Raw genomic sequence first — 22,777 nt, 5'->3', positions numbered from 1 at the left:
GGACGTAGTCAGACAGTTGTACTTTGTGTATACGCAGTAGATATGACGAACTGCCAGAGTTGAGTGGAGAGGAGCCTCTTGTAGCTAGCTGTTGGTGCACGAAACATGCAGCAGTCCTCAACAGTTAGGAGGCCTTGGTCAGTTGCAATGTCTAACAGAAAAAAGAAGGTTCTGTTGCTAGGTAGTTCACACAGTAGAGCTGTGGGCCAGCAGTTGCAGGAAGTGTTGGGGAGTGAGTCTCATGTCACCACCATTGTGAAGCCTAGTGCAGGGTTGGCTCATCATAGGGGAGTTATGTAGGAATTTTACGTAGGAAGATCAGGAAGTAATAGTGGGTGGAGCAGGGAAAAGTCTTGATATGGACAGAGAATATGATGTAGGTGGTGGCCTGGTAAAGATAGCTGGTTGGTTGGTTGCTTTGTGGGGGTTGAAGGGACCTTTTTTTTTTTTGTTTGTTTTTGTTTTGGGGCGCAAAACTTCTATGGTCATTAGCGCCCGGTCCGTGACTTAGGAAACAGTAAAAAACCGAAATTTAAAACCAGCAGCAATGAGAACGAAAGTCATAAAATTGGAGAAACTGAAAGCAGAAGGAAGGCTTAAAAATCCACTACAGAAAGGGGTTGGTTGTCCCCAAAAAAAAGCTTCAAATGACTGACGTCATTTCACTGGCACTAATAAACTTGAGAACGCGGTCGGCGGAGCGCGTGTCATCTGCTAAAATCGACGATATATCAGGCGATAGCTGTAGACGGGAGCGTAACGGATTAAAATAGGGGCACTCAATTAAAAGGTGTCTTACCGTCCACAGCTGAGAGCAGTGGGGACATAGTGGGGGAGGATCGCCGCTTAAAAGATGTCGATGGCTAAAAAGACAGTGCCCTATCCGGAGTCTAGTTAAAATTACCTCCTCCCGACGACGCGTTCGGGAGGAAGAGGTCCACGCACAAGGAAGAGCTTTCACGTCCCGCAATTTATTATGGGTAAGTGTCGACCAATGCGTGTCCCATAAATGAACAACACGACGACATAGAACGCTCCGTAGATCGGCGAAGGGAAGCGATTGAATAGCTGGCCGAGGAAGTGAGACTGCAGCCTTGGCTGCAATATCGGCCGCCTCATTTCCACAGATACCAACGTGTCCCGGGAGCCAGAGGAACGCCACCGAGATGCCCCCCAGGTGGAGCAAGCGCAGACAGTCCTGAATCCGGTGGACCAGAGGGTGCACAGGATAAAGAGCGTGGAGACTGAGGAGAGAGCTGAGAGAATCTGAGCAGATAACGTACTGTATCCGCTGATGGCGGCGGATGTAGTGGACAGCCTGGAGAACAGCGTAAAGCTCCGCAGTATAAACCGAACACTGGTCGGGAAGCTGAAAGTGATTTGGGGTGTCGCCAACAATATAGGCACTCCCTACACCTAACGATGTTTTCGAGCCGTCAGTGTAAATAAATGTGGCGTCCGTCATTTGTGCACATAGAGCAGCAAATGCCCGACGATAAACAAGTGAAGGGGCACCATCCTTGGGAAATCGACAAAGGTCACGGAGCAGGCAGATCCGGGGACGGAGCCAAGGCGGTGCTGTACCCCAAGTTGTCAAGAAGGTTTTAGGAAAGCGGAAGGAAAGAGAATGGAGTAGTTGACGGAAGCGGACTCCCGGTGGTAGTAGGGAGGAGGGGCGGCCTGCATACCCTACATCAAGGGAGGCATCGAAAAAAAGGTCATGGGCTGGATTAGCAGGCATGGAAGACAGATGGCTAGCATAACGACTCAGAAGAACTGCTCGCCGATTGGACAGCGGAGGTTCAGCAGTCTCAGCTTAAAGGCTTTCCACAGGGCTGGTGTAAAAAGCTCCAGACACTAAACGTAATCCACGGTGGTGGATAGAGTCGAGACGCCGAAGAATAGACAGCCGAGCAGAGGAGTAGACTATGCTTCCATAGTCCAATTTCGAGCGCACTAAGGCGCGATAGAGGCGGAGAAGGACCACTCGGTCCGCTCCCCAGGAGGTACCATTCAGGACACGGAGGGTGTTAAGGGATCGCAGACAGCGAGCCGAAAGATAGGAAACGTGGGAGGACCAGCACAGTTTTCTGTCAAACATAAGACCCAAGAATTTAGCGACATTGGAAAACGGAAGGTTGACAGGACCTAGATGTAAGGAGGCGGAAGAAACTCCTTATGTCGCCAAAAATTAACACAAACCGTCTTACTGGGAGAAAAATGGAAGCCGGTGTCGATGCTCCAAGAGTGGAGGCGATCGAGACATCCTTGAAGACGTCGTTCAAGAAGGCTGGTCCATTGAGAGCTGTAGTAGATTGCAAAATCGTCCACAAAGAGGGAGTCCGAGACATCAGGAAGGAGACAATCCATAATTGGATTGATGGCAATGGCAAACAGTACAACACTCAGCACGGAGCCCTGGGGTACCCCGTTTTCTTGGGAGAAAGTACGGGAGAGAGTAGTGTTCACCCGCACCCTAAATGTGCGCTCTGCCATAAATTCGCGAAGAAAAAGGGGCAGCCGACCTCGAAAGCCCCCAAGAGAACAGTGTGCGGAGGATGCCTGTCCTCCAACAGGTATCGTATGCTCTCTCCAGATCAAAAAATATTGCTACTGTTTGGCGTTTCCAGAGAAAATTGTTCATGATATAAGTGGAGAGAGCAACAAGATGGTCAACTGCAGAACGATGCTTTCGGAATCCGCATTGGGCAGGTGTTAAAAGACTGCGGGATTCCAGCCACCACGCTAAACGGTAATTCACCATACGCTCCAAAACCTTACAGACACTACTCGTGAGAGAAATGGGGCGATAGCTAGAAGGGAGATGTTTGTCCTTTCCAGGTTTCGGAACAGGAACGACGATAGCTTCTCGCCATCGTCTGGGAAAAGTACTGTCGGTCCAAATTCGATTATAAAGGCGAAGGAGGTAATGCAGACTATGGGTTGATAAATGTAGCAACATTTGGACGTGGATACCATCCGGTCCTGGGGCGGAGGAGTGAGCAGAAGAGAGTGCATGTTGGAGTTCCCGCATGGAGAAAACAGTATTGTAGCTTTCGCGATTTTGAGAGGAGAAAGCAAGAGGTTGCACTTCCGCTGCACGTTTCTTCGGGAGAAACGCTGGCGGGTAATTTGAAGAGCTCGAAATCTCAGCAAAGTGCTGACCCAACGAGTTAGAAATTGCGACGGGGTCCACTAATGTGTCATGCGCGACAGTGAGCCCAGAGACCGGGGAGAAACTAGGCGCGCCTGAGAACCGTCGAAGCCGACTCCCAACTTCCGAGGAGGGAGTGAAGGTGTTAAATGAGCTAATAAAGAATTTCCAGCTTGCCTTCTTGCTATCGCGGATGACACGACGGCATCGCGCTCGGAGCTGCTTATAGCGGATACAGTTGGCCAAAGTAGGATGGTGGCGGAAAACGCGGAGAGCACGTCGCCGCTCACGTAGTGCATCACGGCATGCCTCGTTCCACCAAGGAACTGGGGGGCGCGGGGGCAATTCGGAGGTGCGTGGTATTGAATGTTCCGCAGCTGTAAGAATAATGTCGGTAATATGTGTGACCTCATCGTCGACGCTGGGATAGTGACGGTCATCGAATGTCGCTAGAGACGAAAAAAGTGTCCAATCGGCTTGGGCAAACTTCCAGCGTCGCGGGCGCATGTAGGGCAGTTGAGGCTGCAGTCTAAGGACACATGGAAAGTGGTCACTCGAGTGTGTATCATCAAGGGCGAACCATTCAAAGCGCCGAGCTAGCGGAACAGTACCGACCGCAAGGTCCAAATGAGAGAAATTTGTCGTGGAGGCAGACAAAAATGTAGGGACCCCAGTGTTGAGGCAAACTAGATCTGCTTGGTGGAAGACGTCTAGCAATAGTGAGCCACGTGGACAAGGATGTGGAGATCCCCTAAGCGGGTGGTGGGCATTGAAGTCCCCAACCAGCAAATATGGGGGTGGAAGCTGACCAAGAAGATGAAGGAGATCAGCTCGTGCCATTGGTGTGGATGATGGAATGTATACAGTACAAAGAGAGAACGTGTATCCGGAAAGGGAAAGACGGACGGCGACAGCTTGGAAGGAAGTGTTTAAATGGATTGGGTGATAATGGAGAGTTTCACGGAGAAGAATCATGAGTCCTCCATGTGCTGGAGTGCCTTCAACAGAGGGGAGATCATATCGGACGGACTGAAAATGAGGGAGAACAATGTGGTCATGGGGACGCAGCTTTGTTTCCTGAAGACAGAAGATGACCGGCAAGTAGGATTGTAAGAGGATCGACAATTCATCCCGATTGGCTCGAATACCGCGGATATTCCAGTGGATAATGGACATAGGGTGAACAGAAAATGGAGGAATGTGACCAAGGTCGCTGTCAACTCAACGACTGCTCTGAGCTTGCGACCGACAGCATGGAATGGCATTCAGCCGAAGGCAGAAGATCCTGATCCATAGGTTGGTCAGGAGCAGCTCCTGCCACCAGCGACCGGCCGGTTGATCAGCCGCCAGCAGTGCGCCTCGGCGACACAGAAGACGGCCGAGGGCGATTTCCGCCAGGTGGTGCTGTAGATGGGACACGCCTTGGCAGAGAAGGAGAGGAACTGGGTTTCTTTGTAGCCTTCTTGGAAGTATGATGTTTAGAGGAAGGAGGAACCGATGGTTGGGAAGTTGCCGTACGTAAAAACTCTTCACGAGTATGCTCTTTTTTCGAAGTCTTGGTGTCTGACTTTTGGGCTCGAGATTTAGCAGAACTCGACGAAGGGTGAGCCAGAGAGTGGGCAGGCGAAAGTGGTGAGGTTGAACGTGCGATCTTTGCGCTGGCCGATCTGACGACCGTGGCACTAAAGGTGAGGTCGCAAGTCTGCGTGGCCGCCTCCTTTGTTGGCCGATGAGAAGCAAGGACAGTGCTGTATTTTCCTTTCTGAGGCACGGTGGCCTGTCGACTGGCGAATAATTTACGAGCAGCAAAGGTCGACACCTTTTCCTTTACTCTAATTTCCTGGATGAGCTTTTCGTCCTTAAAAACGGGACAATCTCGAGAGGAAGCAGCGTGGTCACCCATACAGTTGATGCAGCGAGGGGATGGAGGTGGACAAGCACCCTCATGGGCATCCCTGCCACACGTAACACATTTGGCCGGATTGGAACAGGACTGGCTGGTGTGATTGAACCGCTGACACCGATAGCAACGCGTAGGGTTTGGGACATAAGGGCGAACGGAAATTATCTCATAGCCTGCTTTGATTTTCGATGGGAGTTGAACTTTGTCAAATGTCAAGAAGACAGTGCGGGTTGAAATGATGTTCGTGTCAACCCTTTTCATAACCCTATGAACAGCTGTTACGCCCTGGTCAGACAAGTAGTGCTGAATTTCTTCGTCAGACAGTCCATCGAGAGAGCGTGTATAAACGACTCCACGCGAGGAATTTAAGCTACGGTGCGGTTCCACCTGGACAGGGAAAGTGTGTAGTAGTGAGTTACGCAGCAATTTTTGGGCCTGGAGGGCACTGACTGTTTCTAACAACAGGGTGCCATTCCGTAATCTGGAACAAGACTTTACTGGACCTGCAATTGCGTCGACACCTTTCTGAATAATGAAAGGGTTGACCGTGGAGAAGTCGTGACCTTCGTCAGACCGAGAAACAACAAGGAACTGTGGCAACGATGGAAGAACTGACTGTGGCTGAGACTCAGTGAACTTACGTTTGTGAGCAGACATAGTGGAAGGTGAGGAAACCATTGCGGAAGAATCCCCCATGATTACCGGCGTCTCCGATGGCGCGCTCCTCCCTTGTGGGGGCCCTCTCTGAGGGCACTCCCGCCTTAGGTGATTGTTCACACCTCAGGTCACACCTCCCGTCAAACGGACGGAGGGACCAATCGGCACTTTCGGAAGGTATCAGCTCGGGTAATCACCCCTCCCTGGACCTGGCCGTTACCAGGGGGTACGTACGTGTCCTACCTGTCTACCCGGGGCGGGGAGTTACGCATTACCCCGTCACCGGCTACGCATGGAAGTGCGTGGGTTGGCCTTCAGACACGCACAGGGAGGAAGAAAGAGAAAGGCAAAGGAAAGAAGAGAGGTCTCAAATGCCGCAGCGGAGAAAAGGGTAGAGAGAAGGGGTAAGGAAAAGAGAAGGACAAAGGAAGGATGAAGACTTACAAGCAAGGAAGGCGAAGAATGTGGTATATTTACAAGCGTCCGTCTCCGGACGTAGGCACAAACCATAACCCCAGAGGGGGAGAAGGGGAAAGAAAGAGCCAGAGGTGAGGAGGGGGGGGGGGCGAAGATGGGGGATGGGGAAGGATGCGGAAAGGGAAGGTATGCAGCCCGGAAAGGAGGGAAGGCCACATCAGCTCGGGGTCCCGTGCTCGCTACGCACGTATCCACAAAAGAGTTGTGGATCCCCTGGGGGGGATTGAAGGGACCAGACTACAAAGGCCATCAGTCCCTTTTTCCAAAACCAAACACACCCACACAGAAGAAAATACAAGCAACGCAGACAACAAGGGACAACACAGAACAAGAAAGATACAGACAAAGATCACAGAGTGTTACAGTGGTTGGCCAACTGTGGTAACAAAAAAAGGAAAAGCCAACCACCAAGAGAGACACTAAAATCCCCAATCTAAAACCGTAGGCCAAAGGCCAGACTCAACACAAAAAAGACACAAACCCTCAGATCAACTGATAAAAGCCCCCTGCGTGAATAAAACTCAAAACTAAGCCTGCCATTGCAGCGTCATCTGTTAGAAGTGCAGGGAGCATACCGGGCAGTGCAAATGTCTGACTGAGCGCAGTTAAAAGTGGACAGTCCAACAAAATGTGGACCACTGTCAAAGAAGAACCACAGCGACAGAGAGGTGGGTCCTCGCAGCGCAATAGATAACTGTGTGTCAGCCAGGTGTGGCCAATGTGTAGCCAGCAGAGTGCAATGGAGTCCTTGCAAGAGGCCCACAAGAGGAGTGCCACCCACCAGTAGTCTCCTTGATGACCCGAAGTTTGTTGGGTGAAGGCAGGGTGCGCCAATTATTCATCACTCCAGGTACCAAGGACCTTCTGCCACAAAACTGACTGGAGATCACACTCCAAAAGGCCAATCTCCAGGGCTGATGCATTGACAGCCTGTATGACCAGCCCATCAACCCGTTCATTACCTGGGATGCCGACATGACCCGGGGTCCACACAAAGACCATGGAACGGCCGCAACGGGCAAGAGTATGGTGGGACTCCTAGATAGTCATCATCAGATGAGAGCGAGGAAAACACTGGTCGATAGCTCATAAACCGCTCAGGGAGACACTACAGATGACGAAGGACTCACCTGAGTAGGAGTAGATATACTCTAGGGCGCGAGAGATGGCGACCAGCTCTGCAGTGAAAACACTGCAGCCAACCGGCAATGAGCGTTGTTCAGAATGATCCACAAGAGTAATAGCATAACCAACTCAACCAGCAACCATCAAACAATCAGTAAGACTACGTCAGAGCCATGAAACATGGCAAGGATGGAAAGAAAGCGGCAACGGAGGGCCTCAGGAAGGACTGAGTCCTTCGGGCCTTGTGCCAAACCCAGCCGAAGGCATGGGTGGGGCACACACCACAGGGGTATACATATATGGGCCCAGAAAACAGGTGGGGAGACGGAAAAACTCAAGCCCAGAGAGAAGAGCCCGGACGCGAACCACGATCGTACACCCTGACTGGGCCGCCGTTCTGGAAGATGGACGACTGAGTTGGGGAACAGAAGACTGTAATTTGGATACCCGGGTAAGCTACAAACATGTGCAGCATAAGTGGCCAGCAGTCGTTGGCTCCAGATCCACAATGGAGGGACACCAGCCTCCACAAGTATGCTATTTACAGGGCTTGTGCGGAAAGCTCCAGTTACGAGTTGGATCCCGCATTGAAGTATGGGGTCAAGCAACCACAATGCGGAAGGCAATGCCAAACCGTAAGCCAGGCTCCCATAATCGAGATGGGACTGAATCGACGCCTGATACAGTCGTAAATGGGTAGACCGTTCAGCGCCCCAGCTGGTATGATAAGCAACAAAGAGTGTTCAGATGGCACCCGCACATTTGTTTAAGCTGCCGAATATGAGGGAGCTAAGTCAACCGGGCATCAAAAAGCAAGCCCAAAAACTGATGCATCTCCACCACAGTAAGAGGTTCACTGTCAAGGTAAAGCTGTGGCTCAGGATGAACAGTGCAACACTGGCAGAAATGCATGACACAGGTCTTTGTGGCCGAGAACTGGAAGTCATTTATGACGGCCCAAGACTGCGCCCTGCCGATTGCGCCCTGTAGCTGCCGTTCAGCAATCGCAATGTCAGTGGAGCTATAGTACAGGCAAAAGTCATCAGCATACAAAGAACCCAATATGAATGTTCCCACAGCTGCAGCTAGCCCATTGACAGCAACTAAAAAGAGGCAGACACTCAAGACAGAGCCTTGCGGGACCCCATTCTCCTGGACTCGGGAGGAACTATGGGAGGGACCAACTTGCATGCGGAAGGAACAAAGCAACAGAAAATGTTGAATAAAAATTGGGAGCGGGCCCCGAAGACCCCCACCCATGAAGTGTGGTGAGGATGTGATGTCGCTATGTTGGATCGTATGCCTTCCGATGTCAAAAAAGACAGCAACCAGATGCTGATGGCAGGCAAATGCCGTACGGATGGCAGACTCCAGGCAGACCAGATTATCAGTGGCAGAGCGGCCCTTATGGAACCTACCCCGAGACAGATCCAGAAGACCCCAAGACTCAAGTAGCCAACTCAACCTCCGGCTCAACATGCACTCAAGCAACTTGTACAGAACATTGATGACGCTAATGCGGCGGTAGCTGCCCACCTCCAGTGGGTTCTTGCCAGGCTTCAACATTGGGACAATAATGCTTTCCCGCCATTGAGACAGGAACTCACCCTCAACCCATATATGGTTGAAAAGGTCTAGGAGGTGTTGCTGGCAGTTCACCGAGAGATGTTTGAGCATCTGATAGTAGATGCGATCCGGCCCGGGAGCCGTATCAGGGCAAGTGGCTAGGGTATTTTGTAATTCCCACTCACTGAATGGAGCATTATATGATTTGGGATGGCACATATGGAATGAAAGGCTCTGAAGTTCCAACCGCTCTTTCAGGGAGCGAAAGGCCAGAGGGTAATTCGTAGAAGCGGAACTCTGAGCATAACGCTCTGCTAAGAGTTCTGCAATCGTTTCGAAGTCAGTACACACTGCTCCATTCAGGGAAAGCCCAGGTAGGCCGATGGGGGTCCAATAGCCATAGAGTCACCTAATCTTGGCCCAAACCTGAGATGGAGAGGTACGGATGCCAATGGTGGAGGCTCAATAGTGACAATGGAGGTGAACGAGTCCTAGTCAGCCTTATTCAAAGCCCATCTGGGGAGGCACTCAGGTGAGCGATGCTGGGGCAGTGACAGAAAGATCGGAAAGTGGTCACTACTGCACAAGTCATCATGCACACTCCATTGGACAAACATTAAAAGGCCAGGGCTGCAGACCGAAAGGTCGATGGCTGAGTACATGCCATGCACCATACTGAAATGTGTGGAGGCGCCATCATTTAAAAGAGAAAGGTCGAGCTGTGCCAACACTTGCTCAATGACAGTACCTCGGCCTGTTGTCACCAATCCACCCCACAAAGGGTTATGGGCTATAAGTCACTCAGTAACAGAAAACATAGTAGCAGTTGGGCTATCAGCGCAGCCAATATATGATGTGGGACATCACCATCCATTGGAAGATAGATACTGCAGACGGTAGCAGCCTGTGGCATCCACAACCTAACAGCGACAGCCTCTAAAGGTGTTTGAAGAGGGACACACTCGGTGTAAAGAGAGTTGAGGACGTAGATGCAGACTCCACCTGGTACCCTCTCATAAGCTGCCCAATTCTTATAATGACCCCGATAGCCACGGAGGGCGGGGATTCACAACGCCGGAAACCACGTTTCCTGAAGAGCAATGTAAAAGAAAGGGTGAAGGCTGAGAAGTTGACGGAGCTCAGCAAGGTAGTGGAAAAACCTGGTGCAACTCCACTGGAGAGTGACATTTTCCGCGGCCGAAATAGGCGTGAAGGTACCGAGGAGGCAGATTACGCTGCTGGGTCATCTACCACCACCGAAGGAGAGCCTGAATCGAGGACCTTTTTGTCTGAGGAGGAGGCGAGGTTGAGGGCGTCTGAGGACGCCAAAATCTGCAAATCATTCTCAGATGCAGAGCTGGTAGTAAAGGTGGCACAGAGGCAACCTGAACCTCTGCTTTCGTAGCCAGCTTCTTCTTCTTCTTCTTCTTCTTCTTCTTCCTCCCACTACTCCTTAGGAGCAACCTGGGAGGGAGTCTCAGAAGGGGGGCCAGGGACAGACAAAGAGCGGGAAGCTCTGCGATCTGCCGCTCCCGGCACCTTGAGCCACTGACTGATGTCAGCTGTCGCGCTGGAGGATGCCTTAGAAGGTTGACTTCCAAGGGATCCTTTCAGTGCGCGAGAAGCCGGAGGAGATTGGTATACCTCCGACGGAGGGGAGGGGTCCAATATTCCCGTCAATTTGGGGAGTTGGTCTCCCGAAGGAAGTACCTTGGGAGCACCAGAAGAACCAGTGTCCCCTATCACAGACACAGGAGAAGAGCCAGGGCGGCCCTGAGGGCCCACTGGAGGGACAGCCATCACCACCATGGGCAATGAAGCCTCAGTCGCTGCATATGAGGTAGTCATCTGCACATGATGAAGACTTTCATATTTCCTCTTCGCATTCTGATAGGTGAGCCTGTCCAGGGTTTTTATTTCCATGATTTGTCGCTTATTATGGAGAACAGGGCACTCACTCAGGTGAGCAGGGGGAGTGGTGCTTCCCACAGTTGACACAAGTGGGAGGAGGCACACATAGGTCACCCGGGTGCAGAGGAGGACCGCAATCCCTGCATGTGGTGCTGGAGGTACAGCGAGATGGCATGTGGCCAAATCTCCAGCACTTGAAGCACCGCATAGATTGAGGGACGTATGGTTTCATGTCACAACGATAAACCATCACCTCGATCTTTTCACGCAACAAGTCACCCTCAAAAGCCAAGATGAAAGCACTGGTAGCAACCCTGTTTTCTTTGGGTTCCCTATGCATGTGCCGGACGAGGTGGACACCCCGTCGCTCTAATTTGGCGCATAGCTCCTCATCCGACTGCAATCTACACACACTGATTGGTACTTGAAGAGCAATAACTTTCATCACACAAGAGACCTGCCAGAACACATTAGTAAACAGAGAAAATAATATTTTCAATGATGACCATCCACAGTCTGAATTTCAGCATTTGAGAAGTGTGTTTAAGAAAAATGGTTACAGGTAAGAAGAGACTAAAGCTTTCACGTGCCACTGATGAAAGGTATTTCTTGAATTGGTGGAAGAGGCCAAGATGGGGGCAATTCTTCCATACTGTTGAGCAACAATAAAATAGGAGTGTGTTGCATAGACATGGACTGAGACCAGTCTCCCCTGTAACTGCAGTAACATTTATATAGGACAAACTATTCACAGTGTTGCTGAACTTTGTGCTGAGCATTCACAACATATTAAACAAAGGGGCTGGAGAAGTCAGCTACGGCCGTATATTGTCTAGAAAATGGACGTAAGACAAGAATTTTCGCTCATGCTCCACCATACTGGAATTGTGTTATAAAGGAGACAGACAAAATTAAACAGCAACAACTTTAACAGAGAGCAGAGGCACATGCTTGGAATGGCATTGGAGCGGGCTTTTGATATTAAGTGAAAGCAAAGACAGATTACACACACTCGTGGGGAGGCAAGAGGGCAGTTTCAAATGTGGTACCACCACCTTGCAACACCTGATGTAACTCAGTCCAGGGCCGGGACGGTGTTTCTACGAGCAGCTCAACTTGCATTTCACATGTGCATCACTTCTGCCCTTTCTGGAAGCTTCCAGATGCTGTGTCACACCTATATATGTGGAACACTGGACCAGCTTCAGCAGTCAGTGATTTTAACTCATGATGATGATGGTGGAGACAGCTATCAAAAGCTCAAGTGTCCTATTCGAAGTGACACAGTTTGTAAACAAAGAGTATTTTATTGTAGAACCTGACTAATTAGATATGTGTAATAATGAGTTATCGAGAATGCAATGCACTAAAAATTTATCGAGACTTTAATATAGAATTCCAACAGTGTCCCCAAAGTGAGTGCAAGACATTTCATACCAAACCATATTTTGCACATCTGATTGTGTGCACAACATATCAGTTTCTCACCACAGTTACAATGTGAAACTGGAACAATAAATTATTTTACATACATATATATCACAGATACTGACCTTTGGTAGTTCCAAAAATTCAAGGGATTTGAGCCAATAGTTAATATTGTCAGTATGGCGAAACTGCAATCCAGCTAATTTGTAACGCCTTTGCTCTGCATCATATATTTTGTTCTTGGGGACTACCTTTGGTGCTAAAACATTACCCAACTTAGCTAAGTAAACTCCATTCCGTAAACCCTCCTCTAGCAATGTAGGTGATGGTAATGGCTCCTGCAACATAGCTTCCAGCCACCTAAAAAAAAGCAATAATGAAATCAAAATAACATTTTGTACTCTCTACATAAATTGTAAACATTTTTCATATATAAAATACTAGTTGGTGGGTTGACCTTTTTTGGGAGGCAGGGGGGGGGGGGGGGGGGGGGGGCAAACAACAATGTCATTGGCCCCATGATCTAAGGTGACAGAAACTAAGGGAAGAGCAACACAAACAGCTTAGTCTAATTGATGGGAAAGGAAAACAGGCTCACAAAGAGACAAAAGGAGTGCCACAGCAGTGCAGGAAGAGTAAAGAATACGATGGAGGGGAGGGGGGAGGGGGGGCAAATGTGCTATGCATGATGGGGCATTACAGCGAACCCACCTCCATTCTCACACTATACCATGATCGCAACTCGATGGAGACAGCACCAAGGGAAGAAGACATAAGAAAAGGAGAAACTAAACCACACAAAAAACCGCAAAAAATGTAGGGAAAAGGGGGGAATGTTGCCAGCATGGAGGCAAGGCAGAAGGCCTCACACACCAACACAAATGCTGATCGAGGGATTCCAATTCCAGAATAAAATTCAGGTACTTAAATCTGGGAGGACAATCGACATTTGTGAAGGAAACTGAGAAGGGACATCGTAACAGAGAGGGGCAAGGCAGAGCCCAACCGGTAAATACACCTGAGGGCGTGCAACGTGCTGAAGCTGCAAAATTAACAGAACAGGAGGGGTGAGCAGAGAAAAAGTGGATAGCAATGGCAAAAGAAACCAGAAGCTGGGACCACTGAACCTAAAGGAGAGGTTGGGGGAAGGCTGGGATCCCACAGTCAACCAGAAGACTATTGACACAGCTAGTGCGAAAGGCACCAGTTGCCAAATGGATACCACAATGGTGTACCAGGTCCACAAAAGAGAATGTGGACAACCACAGTGCAGACAGGACGTAACTAAGGCCCAATGAAGTTGGAGAAGAGGCTGGGCAAGTAAGAAAGTTTACAGAAACAGCCAATCTTCAGAAGATGGCTGTGGGGCAATCAAGTAAGCTTGCTGTCAAAAAAAGAAAACCCAAGAAATGAAACTAGAGGACCACAGTCAGGTGCTGGGTGTTGAGGTAGAGCTCTGGATAAGGATGGACCATAGAATGGTGACAGAAATCCATCACCTGTAATTTAAGGGAGTAGAACTGAAATCATGTGAGAGTGTCCGCATGGAAGCACACCAGACGGCACTCTGGAGATGCCGCTCTGCAGAGGCCAATGAGTGGGAACTAGCCTAGCTACAGAAACTATCCTTATATGGAGCAGGGGTGACTTACAAATCCATTAAGAGCGATGAGAAAAAGATGGACACTTAATACGGAGCCCTGTGGAACAAAATTCTGTGTCTGCGGAGAGCTGAGAATGTTGCCAACCCAAACTCTGAAGGACCGGTGGAACAGGAGCTGGTGAATAAAAATTGGGACGGAGCCCCAAAGACCCCATTCATGAAGCATAAGTACGATATGATGGCGCCAAGCCATGTCACTGGCCTTTCAAAGGTCAAAGAAAACTGCGTCAAGATGGCGGTGTTGAGAAAACGCCTGCTGAACTGCGGGTTCCGGTCAAAGCAGATGATCGATCAAAGACCGTCCCTCCCGAATACTGCACTGTTAAGGAGACAAAAGGAACAGAGATTCAAGGACCAATCTAAGCCAATGAGCCACCATCCGTTCAAATAACTTGTAGGGGATGTTTGTCAGACTGATTGGCCAGTAACTATTGACGGACAATGGATACTTACCGGGCTTAAGACAGGAACCACAATACTGTCCCTCCATTGAGAGGGGAAAACACCTTGGAGCCAAATAAGGTTAAACACCTGGAAGAGATACGGTTGCTGTGGAGGACTGAGGTGTTGAAGCAATTGATTATGGATGCAGTCAGGGACAGGGACTGAATTGTGGGAGGAGGAGAAGGTCAGAAGAAGTTCCCATTCACTGAAAGGTTCATTGCAGAATTCCACCTGACAAGGCATAAAGCCCACAGTTTCCTGACGAAGGCTGACGCCATCGCAAAATGGGTCGATGACATTCTGCAAGAACTGATGGATCTGTGCCGGTTGCCAACAGTAGTTTTCCATCTTGGGCCTTGCCCGTGCTGTTGGCAACCTCTGAGTGTGCAGAGTGATGCCCACACCTGAGATGAAGGGACAAAAGAACATAGGAAAGGACAGAAGAACATAGTGAGAGGACAAAGCATTACCACGGCTCTGGTGCAAAGATGCTTAAGGGTAATAAGCAGAAGACAGGTGTTGCTTAAAGCATTGCAAGGCCAGATGGTGAACATGGATGGCTATGGCAATTGCCATGCTCCACTACGGGATCAGCACTTGGTGAAATGGGCCTGTCAAAGCTGTGTACGTCAATGCTGGGGGTGCAAATAAGTGTATCAGACATTCAGAGACAACTTCATAGATACAATCTGACAAAGAAGGGGTAAATATGACCTGGGAGGTATATAGAGGCCAATTAGCATGACGATAAGCCCAGCAGGATAGCCCAGACATCGGGAGGTGGGAAGGAAATGAGAGAATCAATAGGAAATAGTAAATATTGCAGAAATAATCTCATGGTGACCAGAGTGATAAAGGGAGAAGGGGAGGGGAAGTGAGTGAAAGACCTATGGCAGAGAAAGTACCATAAGCGGCACCAAAATGTGTAGGGGAACCAGCACTAGGAAAGTATAGATCGTGGTCGGCAAGAAACTGATCTATCAAGAGACTCCGACTAGATGAAAAAGCACTGTCCCACGACAGGTGATGTACATTAAAATCCCCAAGGAGAAGGAGGAAGGGAGGGGTAGCTGTGAAAGGAGGGAATTAGGGCAGCAAGTGTAAATGGCCTGTCAGGCGGGAGACAGAGATTGCAAACCATGTCTGCAGACTCCAAGTGGACCCAGACACCAACCACTTCCAAATTGGTACAAAGGGGGATCCATGTACTAACAATGACCGTATGCACCAACATGAAGATGCCACCAGCATCCCTCAAATGGTTCACCCAGTTTCAGTAGAAGCTAAGGAACCCACAAAGGGTCAGTGGTGAGTGGAATGAAATTCCTGGAGAATGACACAAGCTGCAGAGTAAAAGGAAGCAAGGGAGTGCAACTCCGGAAGGTGATGATGAGTACTTGTTACAATTCCACTGAATAAGACCAGAAAGCGAGTCACTATCCACCACGAAGGACAGGGTGACATCCATAAACAAGAGGGCTGACTCAGGTTGCGAGGGAGAGCCTGCATCTCTGGGGCCATGAGAGGGGCACTGTCCCTGGACTCCTCCTCCTCCTCCTCCTCCTCCTCCTCCTCCTCCTCCTCCTCCTCCTCATTCGTAAGTTGAGGGGGGCATAGCCCAGAGGGAGAGCAGGCTTCAGTGAGATCTGTAACTAAGAGAGAGCACACAGATTGTGGGTCCCAAAACTGACTTGTGGTGGTAGGCCTGCAGTATGGGACACGTCAGGGAGAGGGGTCCCAGGAGGAGGCACTGATCCAGGTGGATAAGCGGAACAGCACCACCTGGAGGGCAGGGTATGGGAACCACAGGGGAGGTCAAGAGGGAAAGAGGGGTGGGGGTGAGGGGTGGGACAGGGCTAAGGAGGAGGGGGGAATGTTATAACAAAGGCAAAGTTAAATGTCATGGACAAATGGTGAAGATGGTCATATTTCTTATGAATCTTAGGGTACAATAAATGATCGAGGGACTTATACTCCAGTATTTTTTTTATTTTTTATTTTTTTTTTCCTTCTTATAAACTGAGCAATCCAGCAAGTACGGAGAGTGATGGCCATCCACAACTGACACACATGTAAGGAGAACACATGGAGTGGGTGTCCACATTCAGTCCATAGAGGGTCTGCTGTACAGGGGGAAGACGTGTTTGAAACACAAACACTGAAAACATCTCATGGGTGGTAGAATGTACAACTTCATGCCACACTGATAACACACAACGTTGACCACCTCTGGGAGGGAACCCCCCTCAAATGCGAGAATAAAGGCACCGATATAAATGTGATAGTCCTTATGGCATATCTGAACATGCCAAATGAAATGAATGCCTGACCTTTCCAGATTGGCCACGAGTTCCTCGTCGGTTTGAAGGATTAGGTCCCTATAAAAAAAAAGTCTCCAGAAACCATATTCAAGGACTGGTGAGGAGTAATTGACACCAAGAAGTCACCAAGATGGTCACATGCATGAAGGGTCACAGATTGGGTGGCAGAAGCAGTTTTCATCAACAGCATAAAAAACTGGTAGTTGCTTCACACAGAGAAGACAATAATCATGACTTGCTTTAATAACCTAATAAATACTTCAAAAATTAAAGAAAATGTAGTATTGTTCTGGTTGTTTGTACATATTCCATGAGAGAGTGTTCTCAGTGCTGAGTGCACAAAAAGGAAATGGGGGTACTGTCCCAAAGCGTCCCTTACAGGCAAAACACTATTTAAAAATCTTTCAGTCATCATTGGCTTGTCTTCTCCTCTGCAAACCTTCGTGAGGCGCATAGCAGATGGTAAATCCTAGTCTACCAATTATTAGGGTTACTTCCTGTTCCGTTCATGTATGGAGCATGTGAAGAATGATTGTTTGGATGCCTCTGTGCATGCAGTAATTATTCTAATCTCATCCTCATGATTCCTATGTGAGCGACCCATAGGAGATTGTAGTACCTATATCCCAAGAGTCATCATTTAAAGCCAGTTCTTGAAACTTTGTCAACATACTTACATCTATCTTCAAGAGTCTTTCAGTTCCTTCAATATCTCTGTGACACTCTCCCACAGATCAAACAATCCTTTGGCCATTCATGCTGCCCTTCTCTGTATACATTTAATATATTCTGGTACTCCTATTTTGTACAGGACCTACACACTTGAGCAATGTTCTAGAAACACACACACGAATGAGTTGTAAGCAGTTGCCTTTGTAGGCAGATTGCACTTCCCCAGTATTCTACCAATAAACTGAAGTCTACCACTTACTTTACCCTTGACTGAGCCTACGTAATCATTCCATTCCATACCCCTACAAAGTGTTACACCCAGTTATTTGTACGAGTTGGCCAATTCCAACATGGACTCATTGACATTATAGTCATAGGATACTACTTTTTTTGTCTTGTGAAGCACACAATTTTACATTTTTGGTTGGTTTGAGGAATAAAGGGACCAAACTACAGGGTCATCAGTCCCTTGTTCCTGACAAAAACAAGCCTCAGGGTAAAACAACTCCCAAAGTACATTTGGGAAAGTAAAAGTGGGAAAAGGAATGTGGAAACACACCTAAAAAGAAACCAAATAGCATGAGGAAAAATGGGGAAAACATACACCATAAGGAAAAGTAGAAGAAGGTATTAAAACCATAGAGCAGATGGTTTGGGCTGGCTGTTCACAAGAATAAAAGAGGATGAGCCAGCCACTCTGCAACACATTAAAATGTCCACCCCAAAAAGACAAGGTGAGATGAACACATGAATGGAAAAGACAAACGACCAAGACAAACAAATGCAAAGAAAGGTTGACAGAGTTAAAACAGAGGGAGAGTGGAGGTCCCAGAGAGAAGGCCAAATGCCCACCCTTAGATGGTACAATAAAAAAACTCCTCACTGAGAAAATGTAAAACTAAATCTACCACTGAGGCATTGCTGCCCAACACCAAAGGTAGGGTGCTGGGAAGGTTAAAAGCCCATTGCAGAGTGGCTAAAATTGGGCAGTCAAGCAAGATGTGCATGACAGACAGAATGGAACCACAGCGACATCGAGGTGGGTCCTCACGATGGAGGAGGTAACCACGTGCTAGCCACGTATGGCCAATGCGTAGCCGGCAAAGGACAACAGATTCCCTACGAGTGGCTCGTATGGATGACTGCCACACATTCGTCGTCTCCTTGATAGCACGGAGTTTATTTGTTATACACAGTGTGCACCATTCAGTATCCCAGATCGCAAAAACTTTGCGGCGGAAGACAGCCTCAATCTCCAGAGATGGTTTACTGGTGGCCTGTTTGGACACGCAGTCAGCAAGGAGTGTTGTTCAGTACGGCCAACGTGAGTAAGCGTAGCGACCAAGACCATCGACCAGTGATCCATCGGTGTAGATTATTTCTAAGGCCTCAAACTCGCCAAGAAGGGAGATAAAATGCGACGGAGGGCCTCAGGGGGAAGTGAGCCTTTGGGGCCTTGCAGTAGGTCCAGCCGAAGCTGTGGCCAAGGTATGGACCATGGGGGTATACGGAAGTGGGCCTGCAGGAAAGGTGGCAAGGGGAAAGTGTCGAATTCATGAAGAAGTGACCGGACACTGACAATGAAGGGATTCCCAGTTCTGGGCTACTGCTGTGGGAGATGGACCGTTGTGTTGGGGAAAAGATGACAGTAATTTGGATGGCGAGTCTAACTATGTATGTGGGCAGTATAATTTACGAGCAACTGTTGCCGCTGGAGCTGCAATGGAGGAACACCAGCTTCCTGCAGGAGGCCGTTCATGGGGATGGATCGGAAGACTCCTGTCGCGAGGCGAACTGCACAGTGGTGGATAGGGTCTAGTAAACTCAGTGCAGGGTGGGCTGCTGAACCATACACCACACTCCCGTAATCAACACTGAACTCTACGAGGGCTTGGTACAGCTGCAGTAGAGTATGATGATCAGCACCCCAGTTGGTGTGGCTCAGACATCGAATAAGATTAAGGTGCCGACGGCACTTGTCCTTAAGCTGACAAAGATGGGGAAGCCAGCTTAAGCGAGTGTGAAAGACCGGTCCCAGAAAGCAGTAAGTCTCCACTGCATCTAGTAGTTGGTCACTGAGGTAAAGTTCTGGATAGGGGTGGACAGTACAACAATGACAGAAGTGCATCACGCAAGTTTTGGCAACCAAAACCTGAAAGCCGTGAGTGAGGGTCCACGACTGCACCTTCCTTATCGTTCCCTGCAGCCGGCGTTCAGCCGCAATAGTAGAAGAGGAGCAGAACGAAACACAAAAATCATCAGCATATAGGAGGGGAAAGACTGACGATCCTACTGTTAATGTGAGACCATTGACAGCAATTAAAAAGAGTGGAACACTCAGGACAGAGCCCTACAGGACCCCATTCTCTTGTATACAGGGTGCACTATCAGAAGCACCGACACGAACTCTGAATGTGCGGTGTGACAAAGTTTTGTATAAAAATTGGGAGTGGGCCCCAGAGACCCCACTCATGCAGAGTAGCAAGGAAGTGGTGTCGCCAAGTGGTATCGTAGGCCTTCGTGAGATTGAAAAAGATGGCAATAAGGTGTTGTCACTGGGAAAAGGCTGATCGAATGGCAGACTCCAGGTACACCAAGTTGTCAATGGTTGAGCGTCCTTGGCGACAACTGCCCTGCGAAGGCCCCAAGACTCAAGAAGCCAACGCAATCGCCAGCTCACCATACGTTCAAGCTGCTTTCACAGAACGTTGGTGAGGCTGATGCGACAATAGCTGTCATCATCTAGTGCGTTCTTCCCAGGCTTTAGGACTGGAATGATGACACTTTCCTGCCATTGTGATGGGAATTGGCCATCGCTCCAAATACGGTTGAAGACAGCAAGGAGGTGGCATTGGAAATCCGCTGACGAATGGATGCGATCTGGGTCGGGGATGTGTCAGGACAGTCGGCAAGGGCACTGAGAAATTCCTACTCACTGAAGGGAGCATTATAAGGCTCAGGGTGGCGTGGAGCAAAAGAGAGGGGTTGTCGCTCCACCCTCTGTCTGAGGAGACGAAAGGTGGGGTGGTAATTCTCTGAAGCAGAGATGCGAGCATAATGCTCAGCAAGATGCTCTGCAATTACGTCTGGATCGGAAGATACAGCTCCATTTTTGGAAATTCCAGGTACACCTGCTGGGTTCAGATAGCTGTACAGTCAGCGGAGCTTGATTCAAACCTGGGAGGGGGGAGGTTCCTGTTCCAATGGTGGAGACATAGCATTCCCAACACACCTGCTTCCTTCGTTTGATGAGGCAGCAAACCTGTGCTCGGAGCCATTTGAAGGCAATAAGGTTCCCCACAGAGGGGTGGCGCTTATGACGCTGGAGGGCCCGTCTATGGTCTCTAATGGCCGCAGCGATTTCTGGCGACCACAAAGACACTGACTTCCGCTGGGGGCAACCAGAGGAACGAGAGATTGCTGATTCAGCTGTGGCAGCAATGGTATTAGTGATGACATGGATCACTTCATCGATGGTGGCATGTGATGGATACTCACTGTTGGTAGCGGATGTGAAAGTGTTCCAGTCAGCCTTGGGAAGAACCCACCTGGGCAAGTGTTGAGATTAGGGACACTGCAGTAGGGACAGAAAGAGTGGAAAGTAGTCACTACCACACAAGTCATCATGTGCTCTCCAGTGGATAGATGGGAGAAGGTCAGGACTGCAAACCAAGAGATCAATGGCCAAATATGTGCCATGTGCCATGTGCCATACTGAAATGTGTGGGGGCACCCGTATCTAAGAGGCAAAGGTTGAGGTGAGGTAGAAGGTCCTCAGTATCTTTGCCAAGACCATTAACCTTGTCTCCACTCCACAACGTGTTATGGGCGTTAAAATCACCCAGAAGTAGAAAAGGTAGGGGGAGTTGCGAAATGAGTGCAGTCAAAACATGGGATGGTGCTTCACCATCTGGAGGGAGGCAGATGTTACAAATGGTAATTTCCTGTGTTGTCCTCACCCTGACGGCTACAGCTTCTAAAGTTTTTTAAGGGGCACAGGTTCACTACAGACAGAGGTGAGGACGAAAATACATACTTCACCACAGGCAGGATGGTTTTTGTAGTACCCCCAATAGCCACAAAGGGGGGAGTCCGCATTGTGGGAAACAAGGTCTCTTGGAGGACAAAGCAAAAGGAAGGTGTACTGCTTAAGAGCTGACGCAACTCAGTGAGGTGGGAGAAAAAACCGCCACAGTTCCACTGGAGACTGATGCTTTCTGTCGTCTGGGGTGGTATGGTATGACCCAGGAGGCAAATTAGGCTTCAGCATCACCTGTCGCCACTGGCTGAGTGTTGGCATCCAGTACCATTGCATACGAGGCGTTGGCAAGATCTAGGTCCTTAGGGGACGCCAGAAACTCCACCTCGTCCTCTGATGCAGAGCCGTGAGGGAGTGCTAGTGTAGGGGCCACTGGAGGCTCACGTTTCTTAGTGGACTTATTCTTTGAAGTTTTGCCCTCTCGCCGCTCCTTAGGGGCTTGCTGGGAGGGCTTCTCTGAAGTACCTTCAGGATAAGAGGAAGACCTTGAAGCCCATCGACCAGCAGCCAGTGGCTCTTTCAACCACTGGCTGGTGTCCACTGGACCACTGAGGGGGACTGAGGAAGGTACAGTCCCAAGGGATGCCTTTTGCATAAGACGAGCAGGCGGAGGTCATTGCTTCTCCAGCTGGGAGGAGGGGATCAATGTCCCCGGCATCTTGGAGGGTGATGCTCCCAAAGTAGAAGCTCTGGAAGCAACAGAAGAAGATGCACCCCCCACCAACTGGACGGGGGAGGAAGATGGGTGGCCCTGAGGGCCCACTGCAGCAACCTTAGAGGACGGGCAAAATGGCGTCATTGATGGCGATGCCGTCGTGGCGGCAGCATATGAAGATAGCATGGGAACCGGGTTTAGTTGTTCATATTTTAGTTTAGCCTCACAGTAAGATAGCCTGTCCAGGGCTTGTACTCCATAATTTTGCACTCCTTTTGGAGTACTGGGCAGTCTGGCAAGCAGGGGGAGCGAAACTGTCTACAGTTCACACGCTCTTACGTCTTACTTGCGTAGAGCTAATATGCAAAAAGGTGGAGTTATTATATGCATTAAGACAGAACTCATGTTCTAAAACACTGAAACATGTAGATTTTGTAGAGCTAGGCAGAGAGATGTGTGAAGTGTGCACTTGTTAATCAATACTGAAAAATAGTTGACTTATAATCATTACTGTACGCAGATCCTTACTGTAAAATTTTGAACTGTTTGTGAAGTATATGGATTCCTTACTAGACTATTCCATCTGGTAAGTGTCCCCTGACAAAGGGTGCTGTCCCCATTTTCTAAACCTCGCCAGTTCTTTCCCTTCACCACACTTCCTCACCTTCAGCCTTTCTGTCAGGAGGAGGAGCCATTGGCTCCAATTGCAAATTCCAAAACCTTTATATGTGTTTTCTACTGCTACCATTTGGTGAGTAGATT

The 22,777-nt window shown here is 49.1% G+C and overlaps 1 protein-coding gene across 1 annotated transcript in view; it reads right to left on the bottom strand.

Moving 5' to 3' along the window:
• The window catches only part of LOC126252642 (ras GTPase-activating-like protein IQGAP1), a 367,157-nt gene that overhangs the window by 311,139 nt on the left and 33,241 nt on the right, over nt 1–22,777 (bottom strand). The window contains exon 3 of the mRNA XM_049953548.1: nt 12,347–12,581. Coding sequence (XP_049809505.1) covers nt 12,347–12,581 — 235 coding nt within the window. The remainder of the gene's footprint in view (nt 1–12,346; nt 12,582–22,777) is intronic.

This window comes from Schistocerca nitens, chromosome 1 (genome assembly GCF_023898315.1).
Source record: "Schistocerca nitens isolate TAMUIC-IGC-003100 chromosome 1, iqSchNite1.1, whole genome shotgun sequence".
NCBI lineage: Eukaryota > Metazoa > Arthropoda > Insecta > Orthoptera > Acrididae > Schistocerca > Schistocerca nitens.
Note: the sequence above shows the minus strand (reverse complement) of the source record. Positions and strands in the feature narration are given on the sequence as shown.